The 27827-nt window shown below is 37.7% G+C and overlaps 1 protein-coding gene across 21 annotated transcripts in view; it reads left to right on the top strand.

The window, feature by feature from the left end:
* ARB2A (ARB2 cotranscriptional regulator A) overlaps window positions 1-27827 on the top strand; it is a 407046-nt gene that overhangs the window by 14171 nt on the left and 365048 nt on the right. For 16 of the 21 annotated variants that reach the window (XM_042250755.1, XM_027970518.2, XM_042250754.1 and 13 more), the window contains exon 2: window positions 22469-22592. The exons of the other annotated variants lie outside the window; for them this stretch is intronic. In XM_042250755.1, coding sequence (XP_042106689.1) covers window positions 22487-22592 — 106 coding nt within the window. In that variant the 5' untranslated portion in view covers window positions 22469-22486. The remainder of the gene's footprint in view (window positions 1-22468; window positions 22593-27827) is intronic. 21 annotated transcript variants of the gene reach the window in all.

Raw genomic sequence — 27827 nt, 5'->3', positions numbered from 1 at the left:
TGGACAGGGAGGCCTGGCACGCTGTGATTCATGGGGTCGCAAAGAGTCAGACACGACTGAGCAACTGAACTGAACTGATGACATATGATGTTAAACATCTTTTTGTAAGCTTATTTTCCACCTGTAATCTTCTTTAGTCAGGATGTACTTATCAGGTCTCTTGCCCATTTTTTAATTCTTCATCAGTTCAGTTCAGTCGTTCAGTTGTGTCTGACTCTTTGCGACCCCATGAACTATAGCACGCCAGGCCTACCTGTCCATCACCAACTCCTGGAGCTTACTCTAACTCATATCCATCTAGTCAGTGATGCCATCCAACCATGTCATCCTCTGTCATTGCCTTTTCCTCCCACCTTCAATCTTACCCAGCATCAGTGTCTTTTCAAATGAGTCAGTTCTTTGTATTACGTGGCCAAAGTATTGGAGTTTCAGCTTCACCAACAGCCCTACAAATGAATATTCAGGACTGATTTCCTTTAGGATGGACTGGTTGGATCTCCTTGCAGTCCAAGGGACTCTCAGGAGTCTTCTCCAACACCACAGCTCAAAAGCATCAATTCTTAATATATTTTGAGTAAGATACCTTTATTAGATATGTCTTTTGAAAATATTTTCTCTTGGTCTGTGACTTGTCTTTTCATTTCCTTGGCGATATATTTTGCAGTGCACGGTGTGGCTTCTTTTTGTTTAACAGTTCTTTTATTAATATATTGCTTGCTTCTCACAATTGAGTATAAGCAGCAAGAAGAACCAGGTGGCACATTCAGCACTCTAGGTAGAAGTCTCCTTGTTAGATCAATCACTTCCTTAGGTGCATTTTCTGCTTTTCGTATAATTCTGTGGGACACTAAAATTGCCACCATTACATAACAGACCCCTTCTCGAGTTCCAGGAACACTTACTTTGCTTTCTTGCAGGTCCTCACCCACAGCCTTATCAAGGACCATGGGGCTTCTATTAACAGATTCTTCAGTGGGATGGATGCTGTAGGCTTTCTCTAACACTTTTTTCAGACCCCCCCGCTGCCTGATTCCAAAGCCATTCTCACATTTAAGGTTTTGGTATGACAGCATTCCACTTGCAGATACCAAAATTGGTATCTGTGGTTGCCCTAAAATAAGGAGTTGCTGTACTGAGACTTCTGTAAGGCACATCACGTGGTTGACTGAATTACAGCACAGTTTGAATTTGCAATCCTAAAGGAACAGTTGGACCTTGATCATCATGGTGGGTGCATAAACGCATACTCTGAGGAAGCTGGGCACCTCGGATCTCTGATTCTGCTGAGCCTCCTTCGCCAGGAGAAGCAGCCCTTCTACGCCTTCCCAGGAGGTCAGTCTCCTCTGGCCGGAAGAGCCTGGCAGCGGCCTCCCCTGAGTTGCCCGCAGTGGGTCGCTGATCTTCCTCTTTTCTTATCCCCCCCATCTTCCGTTTCTTCTAGACCTGCAAGCAGACGAGTCCAAACAGACCCCAGAGGGTGGGGTAAAAAGATTAAACCACAAAGATGTGTGTGATTTTTTTCAGTTTGTAGAAACTGGAGAGTTGAGTGTGGGAATAGATTCTAAGAATGTGGAATCAGGTTAAAGGAATATACAGTCGGAAAGAAGTGATGCTCCTTGTTCCTTTGAAACATGATGCATACTGTTTCCGCACTTGTAGTTTGATTAGTTAATGGCCTCTCTTACTAGACCAAGCTGTTCAGTTGCTAGGACCATTTATTTTTGTAACAGCGTGAGAAGCAGCAAACATTACATGCCAGGTATTGTTCTAAGAACCTAACACACATTAGTTCATTTGATCCCCACAGCTATCCTTTAAGTAGGTACTAATATAAAGTGCATTTTTTAAATGTGGAAACAAGGTTACTGTATTGAGGGTCCTCAAGACTGCCCTTAGGTTTGATGGTTTGCTGGCAGAACTCCCAGAACTCAGAAAAGCTATTAAATTCACAGTTGCAGTTTATTACAGTGAAAGGATACAGATTAGAAACAGCAAACAGAAAAACCACATAGGGCTGAGTCCAGGAGAGACTAGGTACTAGCTTCCACTTGTCCTCGCTGAACAGTCATACAGAAAGTGTCTTGTTCTTCTATCGACAGTATGTGACAAGTGCAAGGTGTTAGCAAGCAAGGAAGCTCCCCTGAACCTTAATGTCCAGAGTGTTTTTTGAGTGTCAGTCACACAGACACTGGGGGCTTCTGTGGTGGCTCAGTGGTAAAGAATCTGCCTGCCATTGCAGGAGATGAGGGTTTGATCTCTGGGTTGGGAGGATCCCCCCGAGAGGAAAATGGCAAGCCACTCCAGTATTCTTATTTAGAGAATACCGTGGACAGATGAGCCACAGATGAGCCAGGCAGACTATCGTCCAGGGGGTTGCAAAAGAGTCAGACGTGATTTAGTGGCTAAATGGAAACAACAACACATAGACATGACTAACTCAGTGACCAGCCCCCGCAGAGATCAATCTGATACAGCATGCCACAGGATCCAGGGAATAAAAGCATGCATTCACCATAAATCATGTGGTTACTATAAACTGCATGGCATGGCCCAAGGCCTCAGGTCTATGAGGATACTGTTATCAGGCGTGGTATTCCAAAGGCTTATAGGCATCTCTCAGAAGCCAGTCAAGGGTAAGTTCTTTCTTTACAATGCACAGGTTTTGGACATCCCAAGCCTGCCGACTTAACTGCACACCTGAGGTTAAGTACCTTGCCCTAGGTATTATATAGAAGAAATGGCAGAGTTAAAATTTAAGTACAGGCATTCTGGCTCCAGTGGCATATGACCATATGTTCTATTGCCTTGTGGCATAGCTTCTGTCAAATACAGAATCTGGTATGTTTGAGGCATTGGATAAATTTTTATTAAGTGAATGTGGAGAAGGGAATGGCAAGCCATTCCAGTGTTTTTGCCTGGAGAATCCCACGGACAGAGGAGCCTGGTGGGCTGCAGTGCATGGGGTCGCAAAGAGTTGCAACTCAGCGACTGACACACATTAAGTGAGTGAACGGAAGAATGACTGGGAACTGTAGGCTGGGCCTGCTGACTCAGCAGAGGTGATTCGTTTTCAAGCTTTTTCATGAAATACCACGTGTCTCTATCCACTCCACGGCTCTCCAGAATCTATGTAAGTTATTAGACATTCACTGAAGATCAGCTTAAGTTTCTTTTTGGCTGTCTTCAGGTGTGTAAATATTGCTCAGTTGACTTGAGTAGTAGGATTAGAAATCTAATTATTTCTAATGTATTAAGAAAATATATGACTGTTTGAAATTTCAATAATTAGAGCTGTTTTTCTGGTTTACAGTGTTATGCATTCCTTAATAGTTGTTGCAATTATAGCTAAAGCTAAATACTTGTGATATTTAGGTTATTTTTCTATTTGTATTTGCTAATTTCTGTTGGAATAAATAACAAGATTTGGCTGAAATGTAACAAAATAATCCCTCCTCAAGTAATAGTTAATAAATTTGTTATATTATTTTCTACCCACAGGGTATGTATATCATTCTCCATGGAATGAGTACTACCATAACATGTAAAGCATTTAGGGAAATAGAATAAATCATGCCAATTACCATTTATTTTTACATTTAAAAAATCTTTTTACTTTTATCTGTTGTAATCTTATTAAGGTATAATTGAAGTTCAATAAATTGTACATATTTAAAGTATATAATTTGATGTTGTTTTAGCATATGTCCTTGAAATTCTCATCACAAGATAAGGAATATTTTCATCATCTCCAAATGTTTTCTCCTGTCATTTTCTGTTGGTCATTTTCTGTATGTCTTTTCTTAAGAGATAGCTGTTTAAATCTTTTGCCTGCTTTTAAGTTTGATTATCTTATTATTGACTTGTAAAAATTTTTTTCTTCTGTCATCTAAGTATTTCCTCCAGTCTGTGGCTTCTTTTCATTTTCTTAATGTTATTTTTTCGAAGAGCAAACGTTTAATTTTAATGAGGCACAGCTTATCAATTTTTTCCTTTTATAACTTGTGGGGTTTTTGCTTGTTTTCAGACTGAAAAAACTTTGCCTACTCTAAGATTCCAAAGATTTTCTCCTGTATTTTCTTCTAAATTTTTATAACTTTAGGTGTTATATTCTTGTCTATGATCTATGATCCTATGTTGAATAAGTTTTTATATATGATGTGAGGTAAGAGTTGATTTTTATCCTTTTCCAAACAGATAATTCAATTGAATCAATGTCATCTTGATTTCTCCCCATAGCCACGTATGTCGACTTAAGCGTCGTGTGTAGGGCAGGCGGGTTACCCATGTGTCCAAAGTTCACTTTGTAATAAACTTATGAACAAATTTAATCAGAGATTACATTTTATTTGTCTTATCTACACTAACTTCTCTCAATTTAGTTAATGATAAAAGTGGGTATTCATAAATCAGGTCTTCCCAGCTGGCTCAGTGGTAAGAAGAATCTGCCTGCCAGTGCTGGAGATGCCAGAGACGTGAGTTCGATTCCTGGATCTGAAAGATCCTCTGGAGGAGGAAATGGCAAACCACTCCAGTCTTCTTGCCTGAAAATTTCCATGGACAAGGAAGCCTGGTGGGTTACAGTCCATGGGGTCAGAAAAGAGCTGGACATGACTGAGCACATGAGGATGATTCATAAGTTAATGAGCAAAGCCTGTCAAATACTGCATTTTATGTACCATGTACATATTTAAGTTTCTTAATTCACTTAGTAGTAAAGTGGGCCTTTTTGCTTTGTTAATGGTCTGAGGGGGAAAGAATTCAGTTTTTCAACATTTTTGATGTTGCACTCATTACTCATCACTTTCGCAGTCATAACTCTTCTTTAGCCTGATAATTTGCCTTTTCTTGGGGAAGACACTCTTCTGGCTTATAAAACTTGGGGTTAGGTTATGTTCCCCTCTTTTGACACTGGATATGATTTGATAAATAACTGCCCATGTGATATTCATAATAGTTATAAAGCATTAAAATTCAGTGGTGAATTAAGATGTGGATAGGGTAGGTAACGTGGTATTTGATTTGTTTCGTTCATTAATCTATTATTCAGTGAACTTTGGGAATCACTGATAATCTGTCTGTCCTACATATAAGGCAGATTGCTGAGAAGAGCTCGAGGGTTTTATTCTAACCTGTGGTGGTTTGCACTTGGTTCTCCTCCTGAAACTGACCTTTCTTATTTTTTAGTGAGAAATGCTTGGAAAGTAGAAGTAACACCATCCTCATTTCTCCCTATGTTTTAGTCCATGCTTTTTCTACTCTCTTCTGTTTACCTGGCATTGCATTTCAAGTGGTTGGAATGGAAAGTCAGTTTTGAAAATGTCAGAATTTATATACTGTTTATGTGGTCTGAAATCTTGTGGTTCTTCCCTTTCCCATTTATGAGCTAGTTTGCCTGTGTCTGTCACATGTGTATAATCTGTGTAAATAAACCAGCTGGGATTGTTTACATATTGACTTTAAGGTGCAAATTACAGTGATATTTAAGGGAGAATGCCTTTTTTTCTGTTGTTGCCATCCTCATTGAGATATTTCCCATTTGATCAGTCTTGTACTTTTCTTGGTCTGACTTTTAAAAGATTGTATATCCTTTACATTTTCCATGTAGATGTTTATGCAGCCCTGATGTTTACTGGTCTACTTAGCAATTCAGAATATTCTGAAATCCTAAAATTAATTTGACGCTTAGAAAAAGAAAGTTCTGTCTATGCTTCAAACCTATGCCACATATTTGAACCTAGCTTTATCGAATCCCTAAACTATTGTATTAGGCACTGACCCAACTGATAATGGAGTGATACTGTTTTTACTTACGGCTATTATTTTTAGTGTGCATTGCTTCCGTTTCAATGAAGATCTGAATATATATATATATATATATGTATATGTAATGTAAACTGTATGTTTCTGTGTGTTTTGTTCCAACTGTTTATTAGTTCTTTCTGAATAAGACCTTGACTATATATCATCTAAATCCTACCATATCCTATAATAGTATCAATATTTTTTATTTAAGTAATTTATCTAGATTAGCTCATAGCTTTCATTTTAAAGAATGTCATTTAGTGTTAGTTGTTTAATAAAATTGTGCATACAGTTTCAAAAATAATGTAAGGACTGACTTACTTAATTTTTGGCAACACTGCCCAGCTTGTGGAATCTTGGTTCACCAACCAGGATTGAACCATGCCCTTGGCAGTGAAAGCACGGAATCCTAACCCTTGAACCACCAGGAGTTTCCAGAGACGTTTTTTTGCATTAATTCTCTTTCTTCTCTTTATTGCTTGGGAATATTGTTTGCGTTGGTAGGCTTTGATCATTTTATAAACAAGCCCTGTTCCAGTCAATATTTATGAGCCCATAATATATGAGATGTCAGTATGAGTAAGATAGCTCCTATCTTCTGAGGCAATATGGCCTGTATACAACTTGACCATAATATAAAATTGTTGTTTAGTGACTTAAGTCGTGTCCAACTCTTTTCCGACCCCATGGACTATAGCCCACCAAGCCCCTTCTGTCCATGGGATTTCCCAGGCAAGAATGCTAGAGTGGGTTGCCATTTCCTTCTCCAGGGGATCTTCCTGACCCAGGAATCAAACCTGCGTCTCCTGCTTTGGCAGGCGGATTCTTTACTACTGAGTCACGTGGAAAGCCCCTAATATAAAATACAAGAGCTAAAATACCTGATGTACTTAAGGAGCACACTCTTTGAGGAGAGTATTTCCATAATAGTAATTAGTGAATGAGAAATGTTTCAGAGTGAAAATGTTTTGTCTTAAGTTTAAACTTCATTTTTTAAAATTAAGCAATAAATTTTCTTATGAAAACATGGAAAAAATCTTTAGCAAAATTGAGTTACACATTTAATTATGATTACTATAAAAATAAGAAAATACTTTTCTTTAGAGCGTCTTAGACTGTCATCATAAAATGTGTTTTTCTCAGAGCTCAACTACTTTTTGTTTTTCTCTGAATGTTGACCCTATAGGAAATTACAGCACAATTTTCAGAGCTTTGATCACTTATGCCTGTTTTAGGTAATTCGGCCTTGAAGTGTGATGCATATATTCACCTGCAGAATTACAGAGCCGTTGGTTACCTTACTTATTAAGATGTATTACTGCCTGAGACTTGTTTTCAATTTCTGCAAAACATTTGAGGAAGGTTGTTTTTTCCTATACATTCCATAATTACAAAACTTTTGCTTTTGGTTTATTGTTGGCAAGTGAATATATTTAGCATTTTCCAATTTCTATTTTCTACTCATTTTTTAAAAACATATGAATATTAGCTAGATCTAAAATTTTAAATATATAAATGAAGGACCAAGTACTTCATAAAATTAAAAAAAAATTAAAACTATACTGCAGAGGTCCTGATAGAGTGAATTTCCATGAAAATTGAAAATATAAATAAAATTTTGGCATAAGTGTCTGAATTCTACTCTTTTCATATTTGTTGTTAACTGATTTATTATTTGAAACCATTTTTTAAATTTACATGTTCCATATTCAGCAAAATATCTTGTCAGATGAAGAATTTCTATGCTCCTCAGAGTTTATACTTCTTTTCTTGCTTTTTCTTCTGAATGGTTCTTATTTAGAACTGACAGTTTTGCTGGCTCATTGATTAAATCACAGTAGGAGTCTTCAGTTTAAGAAGTCTAATCCAAAATGTTGATTGTGAAAGAAATCATTTTAAAAAGGGAAGAGAAGTTAGATTTGGAGTTTTTCAGGATTTTACCCAAGCCTAGTGTCTATTGTTTAGTATATGACCATTATTAAAATAGTGGGTAAAACTGAAAAAGCCCACTTCTATACCCTTCCAGTTTTATGATTTTGTGTTTTGAATCTTGATTTAAAATTCTTTTAAATAATATTGTTGGACTTAGTAGTTTTTAAAGGGTCAGCCCTAGAAGCTTGCAGCCTACTTTGGGATCCTTGTAATATGTGTATGTGTGTGTGTTAAAACAGGCTTGCGTGAACAAATACTCAAATATTTGAATATTTTCATTAACAGCAAAACCAAACCCATTAGCCACATGAAGAGCAATGGCACGAGTTTACAGAAGCACTGCCAACTTATGAATTGTTGGATTTCTTGTGATTACCTGGGGCTTAAGTAGTGCCTGAGGTCTTACATTAAAATTTGTGGATAATATTTCAAATGAACACAATGCAGGCTTATTTAAAATCAAGGATAGGCCTTTAAATATATACTTAGGCTAAGCATTGGTGCTAATTCTTTGTTAGTCCAGGCAGCTTTATAATTTTCTTGCTGCTAATTTGTGTACCAATAAAGGATGGTTGAATCAACATCTGTTTTTCAGTGAAAGGAAGTTTAACTCTCAAGCAGAAAAAGCAGTATTTTCAGCATTTGTCATTTAAACAAATAGAAATGAGTTTAACAAAATGTTATTTTCAGTCAAAGCACCAGATAAAATGCTTTATTCTTGTTTTATTCTCATTCTAACATCAAGTCCTCCCTCCAGTGGCTGCTGTTACATTTTCCTCTTTTACCTTATTTTTTTTAAAAAGGCAAGGAAAATTAGGATTATTATTTTCTCAGAATTAAAGCCTATTTTTGTGTCATGCTGAAAGGCGTGCAGATGATCCCTCTGTGGAAAATAGTGTTTTGTGACTAGATGAGCCTGTCTTTTGATAGTCAAGGGGACAGACAGAAATTTCATTCTGAAATGAAATCTTCCATTCAGTTCAGTTGCTCAGTCATGTCTGACTCCCTGTGACCCCATGGACTGCAGAATGCCAGGCCTCCCTGTCCATCACCAACTCCCGGAGTTTACTCAAACTCATGTCCATCGCGTCGGTGCTGCCATCTAACCATCTCATCCTCTGTCGTCCCCTTCTCCTCCCACCTTCAATCTTTCCCAGCATCAGGGTCTTTTCCAATGACTCAGCTCTTCTCATCGGATAGCCAAAGTATTAGAGTTTCAGCTTCAGCGTCAGTCCTTCCAATGAACACCCAGGACTGATCTCCTTTAGGATGGACTGGTTGGATCACCTTGCAGTCCAAGGGCCTCTCAAGAGTCTTCTCCAACACTCAGTTCAAAAGCATCAATTCTTCAGCGCTCAGCTTTCTTTATAGTCCAGCTCTCACGTCCACACATGACTACTGGAAAAAGCAGAGCCTTAACTAGATGGACATCTTAGTCCTCACTTTTATTTTCAAGTTGCTTATAACTGCCCTTGTGCCAGCATTTAAAAAATTTAATTGCTTGTATATCTTCAAAGGCAGATTTTACTTGTTGTACTTACTAGTGTCAAATACCAAGGAAAAGACCAAACCATAGGAATAGTTTATGTGCATAGTTGTATTCTCAAATACTTTATTATAAAGTTTTGGGATATTATTTTTAATACAGGCTTTAAACATTTACAGTTTTATCTTTTTATATAGCTGGTGCAAGTGCTTTTGAGAAAATCAATTTTTATTCAAAATATTAGTTCCATTTCAAAACAGGCAAGGAATCAATTGGGTTTTAGTGTTATGATTTTTTTTTTGATATATACCTTTTCTGAGATTTACTCAATACTTGATTATTATCCTTTCCCTTATAACTGCTTCTTAGGTTTACTCACCAAGTAGAACCCCCAAACTTCTGACTAACTAGATAGGACTGGACTGCTAACTTTATGTTTAAAAAAAATACCCCCAAAGAATAACTTATTGAAGGCAGTACTAGTAAAATTAGTTATTACTTTTCTTTCAGTGTTTTCTTTATCATTTGCTTAAAAATATATTGTTGATAAATAAAAACACACAGGCCCAAGTTGTATATAGTCTTTGTAGTGTAAAGTCTGCATACACTACCAACAGTTTACATCGACTCATGTGTTTCCCCCCATTTCATGCTCCTGCCGCCTTCCCAGTGGTAATCCATATTCTGAATTTTGTGCTTTTCTCTTAATTTTTCTTAAGTTTTATCACCAAAATTGTGACACCTATAAATTGTTTTAGTTAAGCTTGTTTTCGAACTCTATATACATGGTATTATAAGTTTTCTGATTTTTGGTTGTTTAGTCAGTACTATTTTAGAGAAGACTCTTGTGAGTGCCTTGGACTGCAAGGAGATCAAACCAGTCAATCTTAAAGGAAATCAACCTTGAATATTCATTGGAAGGATTGTTGCTAAAGCTGAAGCTCAATACTTTGACCAGCTGATGTGAAAAGCCAGCTATCGTTGAAAGAGACCCTGATGCTGAGAAAGATTGACGGCAAGAGAAGAGGGCAGCAGAGGGTAAGATGGTTAGATATTAAAAGCATCACTGACTCAATGGACATGAATTTGAGCGAATTCTGAGAGATAGTGGAGGACAGAAAAGCCTGGCATGCTACAGTCCATGGGGTCACAAACAGTTGGACACGACTTACTGACAACAACAATAATTTTTGGAACATTCGCCTTGTTTTTCAGTGTGGTTGTGGCTCATTCACGTTCACTGCTTCATACTGTTCATTCTGTTAATATACTGCAGTGTATCTGCCTTGCTTTAATTGGAGAACAGTCTTTTCCAGTTGGGGTAACCAGTTTCTAAGACGGCCCCCAGTGATCCTTGGTTCTTGATATTTATACCTTTGTGTAGACCTTTCCTATATTGAATAGAATTGTCCTCTGTGCCAGCAGACTATTGAGGAAGTGATGGTGAGGATTTTGCGACTTTCTCCTTGATTTCCTGGTTCTCTCTCTGTGAAGAAAACCAGAAATCATGGCTTGGTGATATTTGAGCAGTTCTGGGAAGAAGTTCATGTGAGGAGATACTGACGCGTCTAGCATCAACACAGTACCAGTAATTTATCTGTGTGTGTGTGAGTTACCTCTAGCCTCAGTCAGACCTTCAGATGGTTATAGACTTGACAATTTATCTCGACTGCAACCTCAGGAATCTGAGCCAGAACCTCCCAAATGAGCTGCTTCCGAATTTCTGACCTGTAGAAATCATGGGAGATTATAAATGTTTGTTGTTTTTGGCAGCTGCATTTTGAGATAATTTGTCTTGCATCTACAGATAATGAATAAACTAGCTTTTTTGTTGATATGAACATTTCTTGAACATTTTTATACCTGTCTTCTGTTACACCTGTACAAGACCAAGTAGTGGGACAAGATGTGTGGTTACTGAGCTGAAGATGATCAGAATGTTTAACCTGGGTATCTTATGCCAATTTTTTAAAAAGTGGTTATATTAAGATGTATTTTGGTCAGCCCTCTGAATAAAAGTCTCCATTATACCTAATTCTTTTTGTAACGTTGGGCACCCAGGGCTGGGAAGGTCCCCTGGAGGAGGGCATGGCAACCCACTTTAGTATCTTGTTTGGAGAATCCCAATGGACAGAGGAGCCTGGTGGGCTGCAGTCCATGGGGTCACAGAGAGTTGGGCATGGCTGAGCGACTAAGCACAGCACTTAGTGTGTGCTTGTCACTTCATAAGTTTGTCACACACTTCCTAAGCGTGTCACATTGTCACTTCGTAATATTTTCTAGTTTAGTGAGTGTAAAATAATATCTTTCTTGTAAATACCTATTACTAAATGTGTTTCTTGGGACTTCCCTGGCAGTTCATTGGTTAAGACTCTGCTCATCATCTGCAGGGAGCACGGTTTGATCCCTAGTTGGGGAACTAAGATCCCATGTGCTGCTCAGTGCAGCCAAAATGAAATAAATTAATAAAAAACAAACTCAGTCTTCGTTTAAAAAAATTGTATTTCCTGTCCCAGGATCAAAACAGTAGTCTCCCATATTTTCCCCTAAAAAGTTTATAAAGTTTTGTTTTTTGCATGTATACCCTTAATCCATTCAAAATTGATATCTATCTTTGAAATGGATATCTAATTTCATTTTTTGCAATGTAGCTGACCAGTTCCAATTATTGAAAGGCTCGTCCTTTGCCCAGTGATATGTCAGAGACATCTGTGTCGCACGGTTTGTTACGTGGCTCTGCTTTGGAGTTTTATTCTGTTGGTCAGCTTGTCTCTTCTAGTACTAATGATACATTGTCTTAATTACTGTGATACCTGGTAAGGCAAGTCTTCCTGTCATCTTCTCTGATACCTTCACAGTATTGAGCCCTTCTTACATGAATATGGTATGTTTCTTCATGTATTTCAGTCTTCTTTATTCTCTATTAGTAAGATTTTATCATTTTCTGCACATTGTTTTAACATATTTTTGCTCTTCAAAATGTCTTTTAAAAAGCAACCATACTTTATAAGTGATTGTTGCTGGTATTTATAAATATACTTTACATCAAAATATAAATTGTCTTAGTCTTCTTGCCAAAATCTCTTTTTATCCCTGATAATATAGAGATTCTTCATATTTTTTTTTATTTCTGAAGATCTTTTTTCTTCATTTTGTTGTTTGTTTTTATCTAAAAGATAATCATATTATCTGCAAGTAATGGTAACTTTGTTTTCCTATTTTTAATCCTTATATATTTTAATTTATTTATTTTATGTTTCCTTGAAGTGAAGTCGCTCAGTGGTGTCTGACTCTTTGCAACCCTATGGACTGTAGCCTACGGGGCTCCTCTGTCCATGGGATTTTCCAGGCAGTAGTCCTGGAGTGGATTGCCATTTCCTTCTCCAGGGGATCTTCCCAACCCAGGGATGGAACCCGGGTGTTCCGCATTGTAGACAGACGCTTTACCCTCTGAGCCACCAGGGACAAAAGCAAACTGGTGATGTTGGACATTCTTGGTAACTGACTTTAAAGAGAATGTTTTTAGTAATTTACCATGGACAGTAATTTTACTGTAACTTTTTTGAACCTCTCACGTTAAGAGCATTCCTTTTTATTCCTGGTTTGCTGTGACTTCTTTTCCAAAAATGAGTATTGAATTTTATCAAATACTTTTCTGCAGATTTTGAAGTTATTATGATTTTTCTTCCTCTGTGTTAATTTAGTGAGTAACATTTGTAGATACTGTAATGTTTTGTAATGTACATGTTGAGTTTGTTCTCAATAGGAGGGGTCCTTCAGGGAACTTAGCTATTATGTTGGAAGGAAATTCTAGTTGTAAAATTCTTGACTCTCATGATCATAGGAAGGGTCTCTACCACTTTGTGTTTATGTAGACAATAGTAGTGAAAGCCGTCTGGCATACTGTGTTTAAAAATAGGTCTAATAATATAAATGGCTTAACATTCCACACTGTCCTTGTGCTGACAACTTTAGAGCCACAGATTTAAATTCCTGTAATTAATAGTCTGGCTAAGTGATGGTTGTTTTTGAGGAAAAAATATTTTGTAGAAGCCAGGAGGGTTCTTATTTGTTTTTGGAATAAGAGATTTTTGCTATCTCAACTCCTTTGTTAATTTAGTCAAGTTATGAATTGTTTTTATTGTTTTCTGAATAAAGTTAAGTAACCACTGTAACTAATATGGTAGTTTGAAAAGGTGATTTGAAGTTTCACGTTTCTAATTCTCTTTATTTAAGATCAGATATTTGTAGTATCTCAGGAATAGAGAGCCTTCCCAAATCTTTCTGAGTTCATCATTTGTTGGTCCCAGGATGCAGTCATTTTTGAAATATGGTACAGACATGAAATTCTAGAAAGTAATATCACTTCATAAAGAACTGGGAAAGTCTAGAAGCTGAGAAAAAAATTGTTCATTCTGAAGGCACCTAGTGATAACATTCGTAGCTGTTAACGAATTTAGGTAAAGTCAAGTTTCACGGATATTTTCCCCTTAAATAAACAATAAAGAGTGCACTGTCAATAGAGACTGGATATGAGTGGTACTTAAATGCCTATTTGCAGTACAATTGTGGTCTCCCCCCGAAGCTTAACTTTGCCATTAACCTTTGTGGCTGGTGTTATTAGTATATCTTGCCAGGCTTAACACTAAATTGCTTGATTATATACTTGTTTTTCCTTCATTTTTTTTTTAACTGTAGCAGGTATTACTTTTCTGACTTTGAAGTAAGTTAGTATTGTGTGTGAGATCAGTTGCAAAAATAATCAAAATAATAATAATCAAAATAAACCAATTATTACCAAATTTCAGTCCCTATTAGAAATTGGGTAAAATCTGAATACTGTTAGGTGGTATGTGGCCAAAGAATGAACTGAATCATGGCCAAAGTGAACCAGTGCTTCCCACCAGATTCTCACTGGAAGATGCATGTAAGGGATAGGGACAGGCCAGGGAGGCAAGTAATGATTGACAGAGAATCCCAGTGCACAGAGCTAGAGCTGGGCTAGAGTGCTGTGATTTATAAAACTCTATATGTAAATGTTTACATTTACACCTAGGAAATAATATTTGCCCCTGGTGTCTAGACAGAGCAGGCCTACATGGTTGCCAGCCTGACTATGGTGGAAGGGATGAGAGGGACATTTGAAGAGAGAAGTTCTTTAAGTGAGTCTGCCGGAAGTCCACTTAACAGTTTTTTTTTTTTTTTTTCCCATGGAAGGAAAAAGGAAGCATGAGTGAGAGAGACGGTCAGGGCTCGTCCCTTTTGAGACTGTGCCTTGACTTTTGGTGTTGTAGCTGTAAAAAAGAGATAGGGGAGAGAGATCCACTTAATACTGCTCCAACGCCAGTGTCATCTCTTTCAGACCATAGGAATCATCACCTCAAAAAGAAACTGGGTACCCACTAGAAGTCACTTTTCATTCTCTCCCCAACCCCAACTCCCTCAACCTATTTATTAATCTGAGGGAGGGTCACCTTAGTGTCTACCACATGCATATTATATTTTAAAATTTAGATTGAACCTTGAGTTCACAAAGTTAAGCAGAGATGCTAGTAAGAGTATTTATGGAATGAGAAAATTTGATTTAAGCTTTGCAAATATGTTCTTACAGTTATTTCATGGTATTGGTTACTTCTAAATCTTATGAAGATAGCTTCTGCTTGGTCAGTTTGGTCTGGAGTTATGTACATTTGTAATATTATATTTTAGTGTTTATGTTTATCATAAAATTAAAGTCTCTTAAGTAGCTAATGACAATTTAATTTGTCCCCCATAAATGATCCTATATTTTTGACATACTCTGTTTTTCTCAAATTTTGAGCATATGTCCTTTTTGAGAATTCTTTTGCCCTTTGATGTACCTTTGCTATTTCTGTACCATATTATGAAAACTTCATAAAAGGCTATTTAAATTATTTTTTTTTCTTTTGTGGAGCTTCAGAATTGAGAATTATCTAAAAGGATTGTTTTAGGTGTTTTTAATTTCTCAGATTGAGCTTTAGTGTAGTCTTGTAAATATTCTAAGGTTTTTCACCAGCCTTGTTGAGTTTCTGTCTTTTTGCTAGCCAGAAAACAATGTAAACGCTAACCAAACGACTAGCAATTTGGGAACCTGTTAAAAGACACAGTAGTAAAATATTAGTTTCTTCTAAAACCTTTCTTTTTGATATCCCATACCTTTTGACTCTTTTAGATGCTTGATTTACCAAAATATTGTGAGGAATGATGGGGAGTAGGTGTTTTTTTTTAATAGTTGTGTAACAAACTTGATGAGTAGTTTGTTTCAGTTTGTTTGCAGTTTAGGGATTTATTTTAAAATATATTAAATTTTTTACTGACATGCAGTTGATTTACAATGTCTTGTTAGTTTTAGGTGTATAATGAAGTGATTCAGTTTTATATATATATGTGTATTCAGCTTCTTTTCCATGAAAGGTTATTATAAGATATTGAATATATTTTTCTGTAAATCCTTGTTGCTTATTTATTTTATGTATAGTAGTTTGCATTTGTTAATCCTCTACTCCTAATTTATCCCTCCTTTGCCTTACTTTCCCTTTGGTAACTGTAAATTTGTTTTCTATGTCTGTGAGTCTGTTTCTGTTTTATACGTAGGTCCATTTGTTTTACTTTTTGGATTCCACATGTAAGTGATGCCATGTAATATTTGCCTCTATCTAACTTGCTTCAGTAAGTATAATACTCTATAGGACCATCCCTGCTGCTGCAGATGGCAATAGTTCATTCTTTTTAAATGGCTCAGGAATATTCCATTGTGATGGGAAGTAATTTTTATCAACATTAATTCTGAATAGCAAACTGAATAGAATGAGACAATTTTAGTGGACAGCTTTTATATATGTAATTAATTTCACCCAACTAGCCCAAGCTCTAAACTGTAATACTCTCTGAGCATATAAATGAGTGCGCAGGAGTGAAAACTTTCTGTCGGATGAAGAAACCGGAATCGTTTTCCTGGTGGAAGCTGAGTAGTTTGACTCTACCCGTCAGTTGTAGCTAATAAGTTGTACCTATTAAAAAACTGGTTGTGAAGAGACTTGGTGGCTCTGTGAGTAACGTGTGTATTTAAGAGAGAGTTAAAATAGTGCTCTTTGGACATGACTTTGATCTGAATGAAGATAGAACTCACATGCTTGAACTTTTTTAGACATACATTTTAGTAAGATTGGACAAGAATATAAACAAATTAATTTAAATTCCATTATGATTATTTTCAGCATAGCCTTGGAAAGCCAAGTCAACTCAAGAAGTATTTATTGGGGGGCTTTATTGTTTATTCTAAGAATTCACCTGAATGTTGCACATTGAAAGTTTCTTATTCCGGTAGGCTAAACTGATAAGGATAGCTTTTTTGGAGTTTGAGCACATAGTAATTGGAATCAAATTATTTCCGATGTTATATGAATTACTAATATTTGTAAAGGAATTTGTAGTTTATAAAATGTGTTTGTCTATATTTTTTCATAGAAGCTTCATAATCATCCTGTAAAGGGAAAGCGAAAGTGTTAGTCACCCAGTCGTATCCAACTCTTTGTGACCCCATGGACTGTAGCCCACCAGGTTCCTCTGTCCATGGGATTTCCCAGGCAAGAATACTGGAGTGGGTTGCCATTCCCTTCTCCTGGGGTTCCCAGGACTGAACCCATGTCTCCTGCATTGCAGACAGATTCTTTACCATCTGAGCCACAGAGGGAAACGCCCAGTAAAAGGACGTGCTCTTATTTTCTTTGTTAGCCCCATTACTTAAGTTAGAGAAGTTGTGACTTTCTCAAGGTCTCTCAGCCACTAGGTGGTGGAATTGAGGTTAAAAAGTCTGAATTTCTCATCCCAAGCCTACATCACATTGCTTTAGGAACTAAGGAGTTACTTCAGATGTGCTTGGATTACAACAATGTATTCCTACTCTGAGCTAAACTTTGACCCACATACAGATTACATTCTCTGCAGAAGCCACCATTCTCTGTGCACCAGGAGCCCGTATTACCCTGGGCCTTGTCTTCCATGTCTGCTTCTGCCTCATGCCCTTATTCTTTAGCTTCTTCCCCAGGGCCAATGTGTCTGTACACGCACACCACACAGAGTCCTACTCATACATGCTCACTCTACAAAACGTACATTTTTCACACTATTGCCTCAGAACTATAAACTGTCCAGGATTGTTATGAACTAACCTTTGCTGATGAGCAACTTCTGAGTAACATGCATACTTTAACTATAATTTGGATAGATGTTTTCAGTTCAGTTCAGTTCAGTCGCTCAGTTGTGTCCGACTCTTTGCGACCCCATGAATCGCAGCACGTCAGGCCTCCCTGTCCATCACCAACTCCTGGAGTTCACCCAGACTCACGCCCATCGAGTCAGCGGTACCATCCAGCCATCTCATCCTCTGTCATCTCCTTCTCCTCCTGCTCCCAATCCCTCCCAGCATTGGAGTCTTTTCCAATGAGTCAACTCTTCACATGAGGTGGCCAAAGTACTGGAGTTTCAGCTTTAGCATCATTCCTTCCAAAGAAATCCTAGGGCTGATCTCCTTCAGAATGGACTGGTTGGATCTCCTTGCAGTCCAAGGGACTCTCAAGAGTCTTCTCCAACACCACAGTTCAAAAGCATCAATTCTTCGGCGCTCAGCCTTCTTCACAGTCCAACTCTCACATCCATACATGACTACTGGAAAAACCATAGCTTTGACTAGACGGACCTTAGTCGGCAAAGTAATGTCTCTGCTTTTGAATATGCTATCTAGGTTGGTCATAACTTTCTTTCCAAGGAGTAAGCGTCTTTTAATTTCATGGCTGCAATCACCATCTGTAGTGATTTTGGAGCCCCCAAAAATGAAGTCTGACACTATTTCCACTGTTTCCCCATCTATTTCCCATGAAGTGATGGGACCGGATGCCATAATCTTCGTTTTCTGAATGTTGAGCTTTAAGCCAACTTGTTCACTCTCCTCTTTACTTTCATCAAGAGGCTTTTGAGTTCCTCTTCACTTTCTGCCATAAGGGTGGTGTCATCTGCATATGTGAGGTTATTGATAGTTCTCCCGGCAGTCTTGATTCCAGCTTGTTTTTCTTCCAGTCCAGCGTTTCTCATGATGTACTCTGCATATAAGTTAAATAAGCAGAGTTCACCCAGACTCACGCCCATCGAGTCAGTGATGCTATCCAGCCATCTCATCCTCTGTCGTCCCCTTCTCCTCCTGCCCCCAGTATACAGCCTTGATGTACTCCTTTTCCTATTTGGAATCAGTCTGTTTAGTTCCACATAAATCTCTGGTACTGATTAAGTTACTATGTTTTGATTACAAGTAGGCTCTCTTTGGACTTCCCTTGTGACTCAGACAGTAAAGAATCCACCTGCAATGGGTTTAGTCCCTGGGTTGGGAAGATCCCCTGGAGGAGGGCATGGCAACTCTCTCCAGTATTCTTGCCTGGGGAACTCCCATGGACAGAGGAGCCTGGCGGGTTACAGTCCATGGGGTCATAAAGAGTCGGACAAGACTGAGCTACTAAGCACACACACACAGGCTGTCTTGAACTGAATTTCAAGAGCCTGACTTAGCATGTATTCTTTGGAACCAAACCAGCTCCAGGGATCCCCGGGACTTAACCCGATTTTACTTGTCCTGTGATATATTTTGCACTTTCATCATTACATTGAGAATGAGGTGGAAAGGCCTTCTGTTGCAAAGTAATCTCTTTCTAGGTCGTATTTAATACCGACTAAAAACAAACAAATATAGGAAACTAAGGCTTCTGTGTGTCTTTGTGTACTTTTTAAAGTGTTTGTGCCATATTTTGAGCAAACAAGGCAAATAAATATTCTACCGTTTCATGTTTTGAAATGCTGACTGGATCAAGATTACACATGACAAGTTATTTATAGTTTTATTTATACATAGTGGATTCTCTGTTGGAATCCTAGAAGGGAAGAAGATATGATAATTGCTTTGTGTAGTTCACAGAATAAAATTGCAAACCGAGATGTTTTGAATCTAGTTTATACTGTAACCATTTCTAGGAAACCGTATTTAAACAGCAGTGGTTATCATGAAGTATACAACATGTCAACTGTGTCCCAATTCACATCACTAAAAACCTTCTACCACTTTATTCCCTGTAACCTAACCTCCATCAGATAATACTAAATAAACTACGTCGAGTGCATGTATTAATATATATATGTATATCTCAAATGTATCAAACAGCTTGCTGGCTGTATTTGCAGTAGTGTTTATCTGTGGTCATGCAGGTTATAACTCTGAATTTTTATTAGGAAAAATAAATTGAGAATTTATAATGTTCCTGATTTAGTTTCACCAGCTGTGCCACTGCCAAGGAAAATAACTTGAGAAGGTAAAAATCTAACAGTGAATAAGAAAGCAGTAGGCAATTTGCTTCATACTTATCTGCTTCATATCTGCTGTTATAAGGTTTATGGTCAAAGAGAGTAATTAGTAGTCTCCGAACTTAAATATTGTCACTTCAGTAAATTGCAGTGTGTATCTTCGGATTGTCTTGTATAAAAGAAGCAAATGATTTTTAATTGATATTTGATCTTGGAAGTCTTGAAAACAGTTCTTTAAAATGTGAAATATATTTTTGCCCCTCTATCTCTTACTCATTTATTTGGGAATTTGACAAATATCCACTGGGCTCCAAATACATCCAACCTTGTTTTAGGAACAGATGAGATTACCTGTCCTCATGGAGATTAAAGTCTGAAGGGGGAGCTTGTTATTAAACACTGAAGACCAGTTACAGCTTCCTTTTTTTTTTTTCAAGTTTTACTGAGATATAATTGACATCACATTATGTGCACTTAAGGCATAGAATGTGATGATTTGATTTCTGTATCTTTTGCAAAATGATACCACAATAAGGTTAGTTAATACATCTCTCACCTCACATAGTTACCTATTTTTTTTAAGACCTACCCTCTTAGCAACTTTCAAGTATACAACAGTGTTGATAACTGTAGTGAACATGCTGTACATAAGCTCTCCATAATTTTAAAATGTGAATTTTGAAAATGAGTCTGACATCAAAAATATTTTATACTTTCTCTTTCAGTGAAACAGTGACAATGAAATAATCATATAAGTTGTTCTGTTTAGAAATTAGACAGTTTGAGGCCAGTGAAAACCAAAAGTTCATATTTACGAGAATACTGAATTGACAGAAGGGATAGAGTGAAAAAGTGTGAGAAGTCTCCTGTGAATAGTTAATTTGGTCTTGGAATTGTTAGCAAGAAGCACTGTATGGAAGGTCTCATTGTGAACATTTCTATTTACTTTCTGCTACAGGATGGTAGATAGTAAGGAGTTGCTGGGGAAACTTGTACCCAAACTTGTGGGACTTGACAGATGAAACTCATTCCCAAACGTAGCCCTATAGCCCTTACAAATATTGCTTTTTCTTATGTGTTGTAATGATCAGTCTGAGTCTTGTATATTTTATTTGTGGCCGTGTGGCAGTTTGATCTGGTCACTAGAGTATAAGCCCCACCCAGGCCGTCCGTGTTTTACTCTCCATTGCACCCTAGTGCCTTGCACATGGCTCATCATATAGACAAAACTGGTTCTTGAAGGAGTCTAGGCATATTTCATCTATGTATAATTTACAGAGGTTTAAGTTACCCGTTCACAGAAGAAAAATAGCAGCTACTTCCATGCTAAGTGAAAGTGCTTTTGGAGTCAAAGACAGTCTCCTATTCTAGTTATTCCTAGGTTAGGAAACTTCGCATTCCTGAGAAGCGATAAAATACCACTAGTAATAGCAACAGTCAGCTATATACACCTTCCATAATATTAATTCTCAACCACTACAGTATAACCTACATTTTACAAATGAGAAATCTGAAGATTTTTGAATGTTAAGTGGCTTGTCCCTAGCCATAGAGCTGTTATTAATGGGGAAGCTAAGATACATTTATAGTATTTTTAAAAAAGCAAACCAAGGTATGTTGAACCCTTAAATTACCCATCAGGCACCATACTAAGTGTTTTACATTAAAACTCATTGTAACAACACGAGGGAGGCGTGGTTATCATTTCCATTAGAGGAGGCATGGAGAAGTTAGATAGTTTGCCAAGAGCACGTGGCTAGCTCCTGGTAGAGCCAGAGAGAACTTCCCCTTCTGTTTCCCCCACCCACTGTCAGAGCTGAGCTAAGGGCAGCGTTGATTTATGACCCTGGGAACATTCTTAGATTAAAACTATTCTTTTAAACATTATTATTTTTAAGTATTTTCTATTCTACTCTGTTAATTATACAAATGCCTGAGTTTTTAAAGATAATCGTACAGTATACCTCTTGAGTAGAAACTGATGTTTACTCTTTAGGTATTGATTACTTTAGGTAATCAATCAGAGGAATATTCTCTTACTTACCTCAGCTTTTATGTAATCTCATTAACAGTTATGGATTGACTATATTAATTTAGTTTAATTTTTTCCCATTGTATGTGTTGCTTTTTTTTTTTTTTCTGTTAAATTTTAGGAATAGTGTTTTTTTTCCCCTTGTTTATTGGCACCCTGGGAGAAACAATCGTTCAAATGTTTTCCCTTTGGCCAAAGCAGAGCAGAATTATATTTTAATAAATTTTAACTTTATATTATGATTGTTTATTGGGGTACCATTTATAGACTGTGACTTTCAGACATTGAATTTGACATAGTTTTTTTTTTTTAATGGCTATTTTTTTCTCCTTAAATTTGCATTTTGAATTATATACTAACGGGTAGTATATGTATGTTTCTCCTTCTGCCCGTCTGCATGTCCCAGAAAGAAAATATTCTGACCTGGTACATGACAAATGTTTACAGTTTATTTTAAAAGAAATTTCAGGTTTTGAAACTACCTGGAAGTATTTTTTTTTTTAAATTAGATATTGGGGAACTATACCTAAATAGTCAGTTTAGCTAAATTCAATTCAGCAGCATTAAGCATACGTGTATTTAAGATATTGTGTTTGGTGATATGAGAGATATCAAGATGACAAAAAGTTGATACCTTTATCCTGGGGCTTGTAATCTGTTAGCTGACCTAGACAAATACATAAATAACGGTAATGCAAGGCAGGCTATGATAAGTACTGTGGTACAGGCATCAACAAATCGCAGTGGGAAATCAGGATAGAGAGATTAATCCCAACTGGGAGGATCTAGGACCTTCTCATGGAGTAGGTAGGACCGAGTAGAGCTTAATTTATTGCTTTCATTCATTCTAGACTGTCTTCTGAAGATTGATGTCTATTTCCTTGAGCTCTTTAATTTTGTTGCCAATTTGGATAAGCATGGCACAAATCCAGCAGGGAGGTCCAGATGAAAAAGAAAAGACAACAGCACTCAAAGGTACATACTTAATTTGCTTTTTCAGGATATTTTCATTGTGCCTAATGAAGGTGCAGGAATATTTAGGTGACCTTACATTCATTTTCATTCTAAAATAAGAATATCTGTAATCTATAATTATTTATGTCCATCACAGTGACCACCTCAATGTCTGAGATATAGTATGTACTAGGTAAATAAATCATAAAGTCATGTGATTTTACAGCTGTAAGAATTCTTAATGCTCTTCTTATTCAAGGTCATGTGTTTAATGGTAAAACTAATACCAGAGGTCTCTTGAATCAAGCCTAGTGCCCTTACCGTATTTTTGTTGTTCAAAATGTCATACTGGGCTAGAGTAATGATCTGTCTAATCCTATATTCTGTCTTTGTGGCATTGCACTAAGAATATTTTATGAGAAGCTCTCTGTAAGAAGGAATCTGCTTTAGACTTTCTTTGGGAATTTGGGTGCCATTTGTTAGATTAAGAAAAGTATGAGGAAGGCAGGTTTTAGACATATTAAATAGTAAACTGAGGTGCCACTTAAATATTAGGCTGGAGAAGGTTGAGTGTGGAGTTTGGGAAAGTATTTGGGCTGGAGATTAAAGCTTTGGGAATTATTAGCATAGAGGTAATATTTAAAGTTATGGTCCTAATTGAGATCATCAGAGATTACAAACAGAAAGAGAAAAAGTCTGAAGACTGAAGTGTGGGTCATCTCAATCTTAGGGTCAGGAGAATGAGGAAGAACTAGCAATAGACACTTAAAATGATTTCTGATAAGATAGGCTGCAGGCTAGGAGTGAGAGAAAGATCCTGAACACCTACTGAAGAAAATGGGTTTAATTAATTTAATCATATTATTAACCAGGCTTTGCTGGTGGCTCAGACAGTAAAGAATCTGCCCTGCAGTGTGGGAGATCTGGGTTCAATTCCTGGGTTGGGAAGATCCGCTGGAGGAGGGCATGACAACCAACTCCAGTATTCTTCCCTGGAGAATCGCCATGGACAGAGGAGCCTGGTGGGCTACAGTCCATGGGGTTGCAAAGAGTTGGACATGACTGAGTGGCTAAGTACACCCATAAACCAGGCTAGATGAGGACTGAGAGTTTCCTTTTATATTTAACAGTGTGGAGGTTATTGATGGTCTTCACAAAGCTGTTTCAGTGAGTTGAAGGAAATGAAAGTCATATTGGAAAACTTCAGTTAGAGAATAGGAAGAAAGCAATTCACAGAGTCAGACACAACATAGCAACTGACCACACAAGCACGAACTGTTTTAAGAAAAAGGAGAGATATGCTCTAGATGGGAACAAATATTTGCAATTCATATATCTGGAGAAGGAAATGGCAACCCACTCCAGTGCTCTTGCCTGGAGAATCCTATGGACGGAGGAGCCTGGTAGGCCATGGGGTCACAAAGAGTTGGACGTGACTGAGCAACTTCACTTCACTCACTTTGTACTTTTATCACTGGAGAAGGAAATGGCAACCCACTCCAGTATTCTTGCCTGGAGAACCCCATGGACAGAGGAGCCTGGCTGGGCATGGTCCATGGGGTCGCAGAGAGTCAGACACGGCTGAAGTGACTAAGCCCAGCACATATCTGACAAAGGACTTTTATCCAGTGTATATCAAGGTCATCAATAATCAATAATGGGCTTCCTAGGTGGCGCAGTGGTAAAGATTCTGCCTGCCAGTGCAGGAGACACAGGAGATGAGGGTTCGATCCTTGGGTTGGGAAGATCCCCTGGAGAAGGAAATGGCAACCCACTCCAGTGTTCTTGCCTAGAGAATCCCATGGACAGAGGATTCTGGTGGGCTATAGTCCATGGGGGTGCAGAAGAGTCAGGCATGACTTAGTGACTAAACAATAGGCAACTCAATGGAAGGTTTTACTGCATGCTTGTATGCTGCTGAGATAGACCAACACACTCAGAATAATAGTTAATTTACAAAAGAGGATAAGGAATGAGGGAATGTGTGTGTTTTCATCCAAATAGATTTGCTGGGTTTCCACTTGGAAAGCTTTTATCTACCTTCAACCTTACCTGATAATGTGAAAATCTGATCTCTCAAGTTGTGGTTCCAATTTCAACTTCCACAAGCAGTATATAAGAAATCAGATTGGTTTTCTGGATTTTAGAGGTTGTATAGTGATGTTAAAAGCATATGGGTAGTCTAAATATAGTAATAAGGTTATAAATATAGAACTTTCTGAATTCAAACTGAGGTTTTCCCACTTACCATGAAACAAATTGCTTATCTTTTCTGAATCATTTTTTTCACTGGTACAACAGGAAGATAAATGCCTAGCACATGAGCTTGTAATGATTAAGGAAGTAGTCAAAACTGAAAATATTAGAAGATAAAATGGCAAATGTTAAATAAAATATATCTTAGAGCAAATTGACAGAATAAATAAAATTTATCCTTCAAAGAGTCCTATTTATCAGTTTTTTTCTTTTATGAACTATGCTTTTGGTATTAGGTCTAAGTACTCTTTCCTTAGCCCTGCTTTATGAAGATCTTTTTTTATGTTTCCTCTAAGAGTTTTATAGTTTTAGATTTTACATTTAAACTAATGATGTGTTTTGAGTTAATTTTTATTTAAGAGATGAGCCTTAGGTCAAGGTTTGTATTTTTTGCATATTGATGTCCAATTGCACCAGCACCATTTGTGGAAAAAAAATCTTTGCACTATTGAATTCCTTCTTCATCTTTTGAGGTTCTCTTATTTTGTTTCATGTATCTGTGTCTGTCTCTTCTCCAGTCATACTCTTGATTACTGAACTTAAATAGTAAGTCTTAAGTTTGACTAGGATGATTCTCCCAAATTCATTCTTATTTGGCTTTTCTAGGTCTTTTGCCTTTCCATATAAATTTTAAGAGTAAAATTGCCTATAACTGTAAAAAAAAAAAAAATTTCAGTTCAGTTGCTCAGTCGTGTCCGACTCTTTGCGACCTCATGGACTGCAGCACACCAGGCCTCCCTGTCCATCAGAAACTCCCAGAGCTTGCTCAGACTCATGTCCATCAAGTCGGTGATGCCATCCAATCATCTAATCCTCTGTCGTCCCCTTCTCCTCCTGCTTTCAATCTTTCCCAGCATCAGGGTCTTTTCAGATGAGTCAACCCTTTGCATCAGATGGCCACAGTATTGGAGCTTCAGCCTCAACATCAGTCCGTCCAATGAACACCCAGGACTGATCTCCCTTAGGATGGACTGGTTGGATCTCCTTGCAGTCCAAGGGACTCTCAAGAGTCTTCTCCAACACCACAGTTCAAAAGCATCAATTCTTCAGCACTCAGCTTTCTTTATAGTCCAACTCTCATATCCATACATGACTACTGGAAAAACCATAGCTTTGAATAGACGGACCTTTGTTGGCAAAGTAATATCTCTGCTTTTTAATATGCTATCTAGGTTGGTCATAATTTTTCTTCCAAGGAGCAGGCGTCTTTTAATTCCATGGCTGCAGTCAACATCTGCAGTGATTTTGGAGCCCCCCCCCCCCAAATAAAATGTGTCACTGTTTCCATTTTTTCCCCATCTATTTGCCATGAAATGATGGGACCAGATGCCAGTCTTAGTTTTCTGAATGTTGTGTTTTAAGCCAACTTTTTCACTCTCCTCTCTCACTTTCATCAAGAGGCTCTTTAGTTCTTCTTGGCTTTCTGCCATAAATGTGGTGTTATCTGCATATCTGAGGTTATTGATATTTCTCCCGGTGATCTTGATTCTAGCTTGTGCTTCATTCAGTCCAGCATATCTCATGATGTACTCTGCATATAAGTTAAATAAGCAGGGTGAGATTACACAGTAAATAATTTACTTGCATTTTAATAGAGATTGCATTCAAGCCTATAGATAAACGTGAGGAGAATTTACATCTTTACTAGAATTGATGTTTCCAATCCATGAACATGGAGTATCTATCATTTATTTAGATCTTAGATTTCCTTCATTGACACTTTGTAATTTTCATCATATAATTAAGTCTTATACATATGTTATTAGATTTGTATTATAATTTTAGAGTGATTATAAATGATATTGTGTTTTTAATTTCAATTGTCACACTTTTACTGATCATTTATGGAAATACAGTCAAATTTTGTGTACTGATATAGTCTGTGACTTTTTGGAAGTTGCTTATTTTTTTCAGAGGTTTTATTGGTAGACAAATTGGAGTTTTCTATGTAGACCATCATGTTATTTGCTAATTGGGCAGTTTTATTTCTTCATTAACCATCTTGCTTTTTTGCCCTGGCTAAGACTTCCAGTGCTATGTTAAATAAGAGTAATTAGAACAGACATTCTTTCCTTATTCACTAGGTAACAGTGAGTGGTGGCACTCCCATTTTCACCCCTTCATTTCTAGACCTGTGAGTTCTGGCTCTGGGAGAAATAGCAGTATGTGTTGGACACTGGTTCTGAGTGTATACTGCCTCCTGGAGAATCTTGGTCCAACCCTGCAAGATTCTGCCATCCAGCTGGCCCTGTAACTGAATCTTCAGAAGGCAGTCCACCATTCTGTCAAATTAGCCACTTGAAGATGGTAAGGACACGGTAAGACAAGTGAGTTCCGTGAGCATGGGCCCATTGCTGCACTTCTTTTCCTGTGCTGTGAGTTTCTTGATCAGAAACAATGCTGTGTGGAATACCAGGCTGGTGGATAAAGCATCCTGCAAGTCCACAGATAGTTAGATGTGTCAGAAGCTGTGAGTGCAGGGAAGGCCAATCTGTATCCAGAGAAAGTATCTAATCCAGTAAGAACAAAATTCTGCCCCTTTCATGATGGAATTGATCCAGTGTATTAACCTGCCTCCAGTTACTTGGCTGATCACCCCCAGGACATGGTGCCATGTTGAGGACTGCCATGGTGGTCTCTGCTGCTGGCAAATTGGACACCCAGTTATGACGGTAGCCAGGTTGGCTTTGGTGGGTGCAAGTTCATATTGTGAGCCCACGCATGACCTCCAACCCTGCCACGGTGGCCACTTTGTTCTTGAGCTCATTGGGTGATGACAGATTTGACTGGGGTAAGGCCGATTGGTGTCCACAGAAAGGATCATCCTGTGCACTTGATTTTTAAAATATTCCTCTGTTGAGCTTACCTTTTAGTGAGCACTGACTTGGGACGCGAATATTTTCACATTCTGCTGCTCATTCAGAGAGGTCTGTCCACATACCTCTTCCATGTTCCCTTGTCACCAGTTTTCCGATCGTGTTCCTTCCAAGTCCCTGACCA

This window comes from Ovis aries, chromosome 5 (genome assembly GCF_016772045.2).
Source record: "Ovis aries strain OAR_USU_Benz2616 breed Rambouillet chromosome 5, ARS-UI_Ramb_v3.0, whole genome shotgun sequence".
Classification (NCBI taxonomy): Eukaryota; Metazoa; Chordata; class Mammalia; order Artiodactyla; family Bovidae; genus Ovis; species Ovis aries.
Note: the sequence above shows the minus strand (reverse complement) of the source record. Positions and strands in the feature narration are given on the sequence as shown.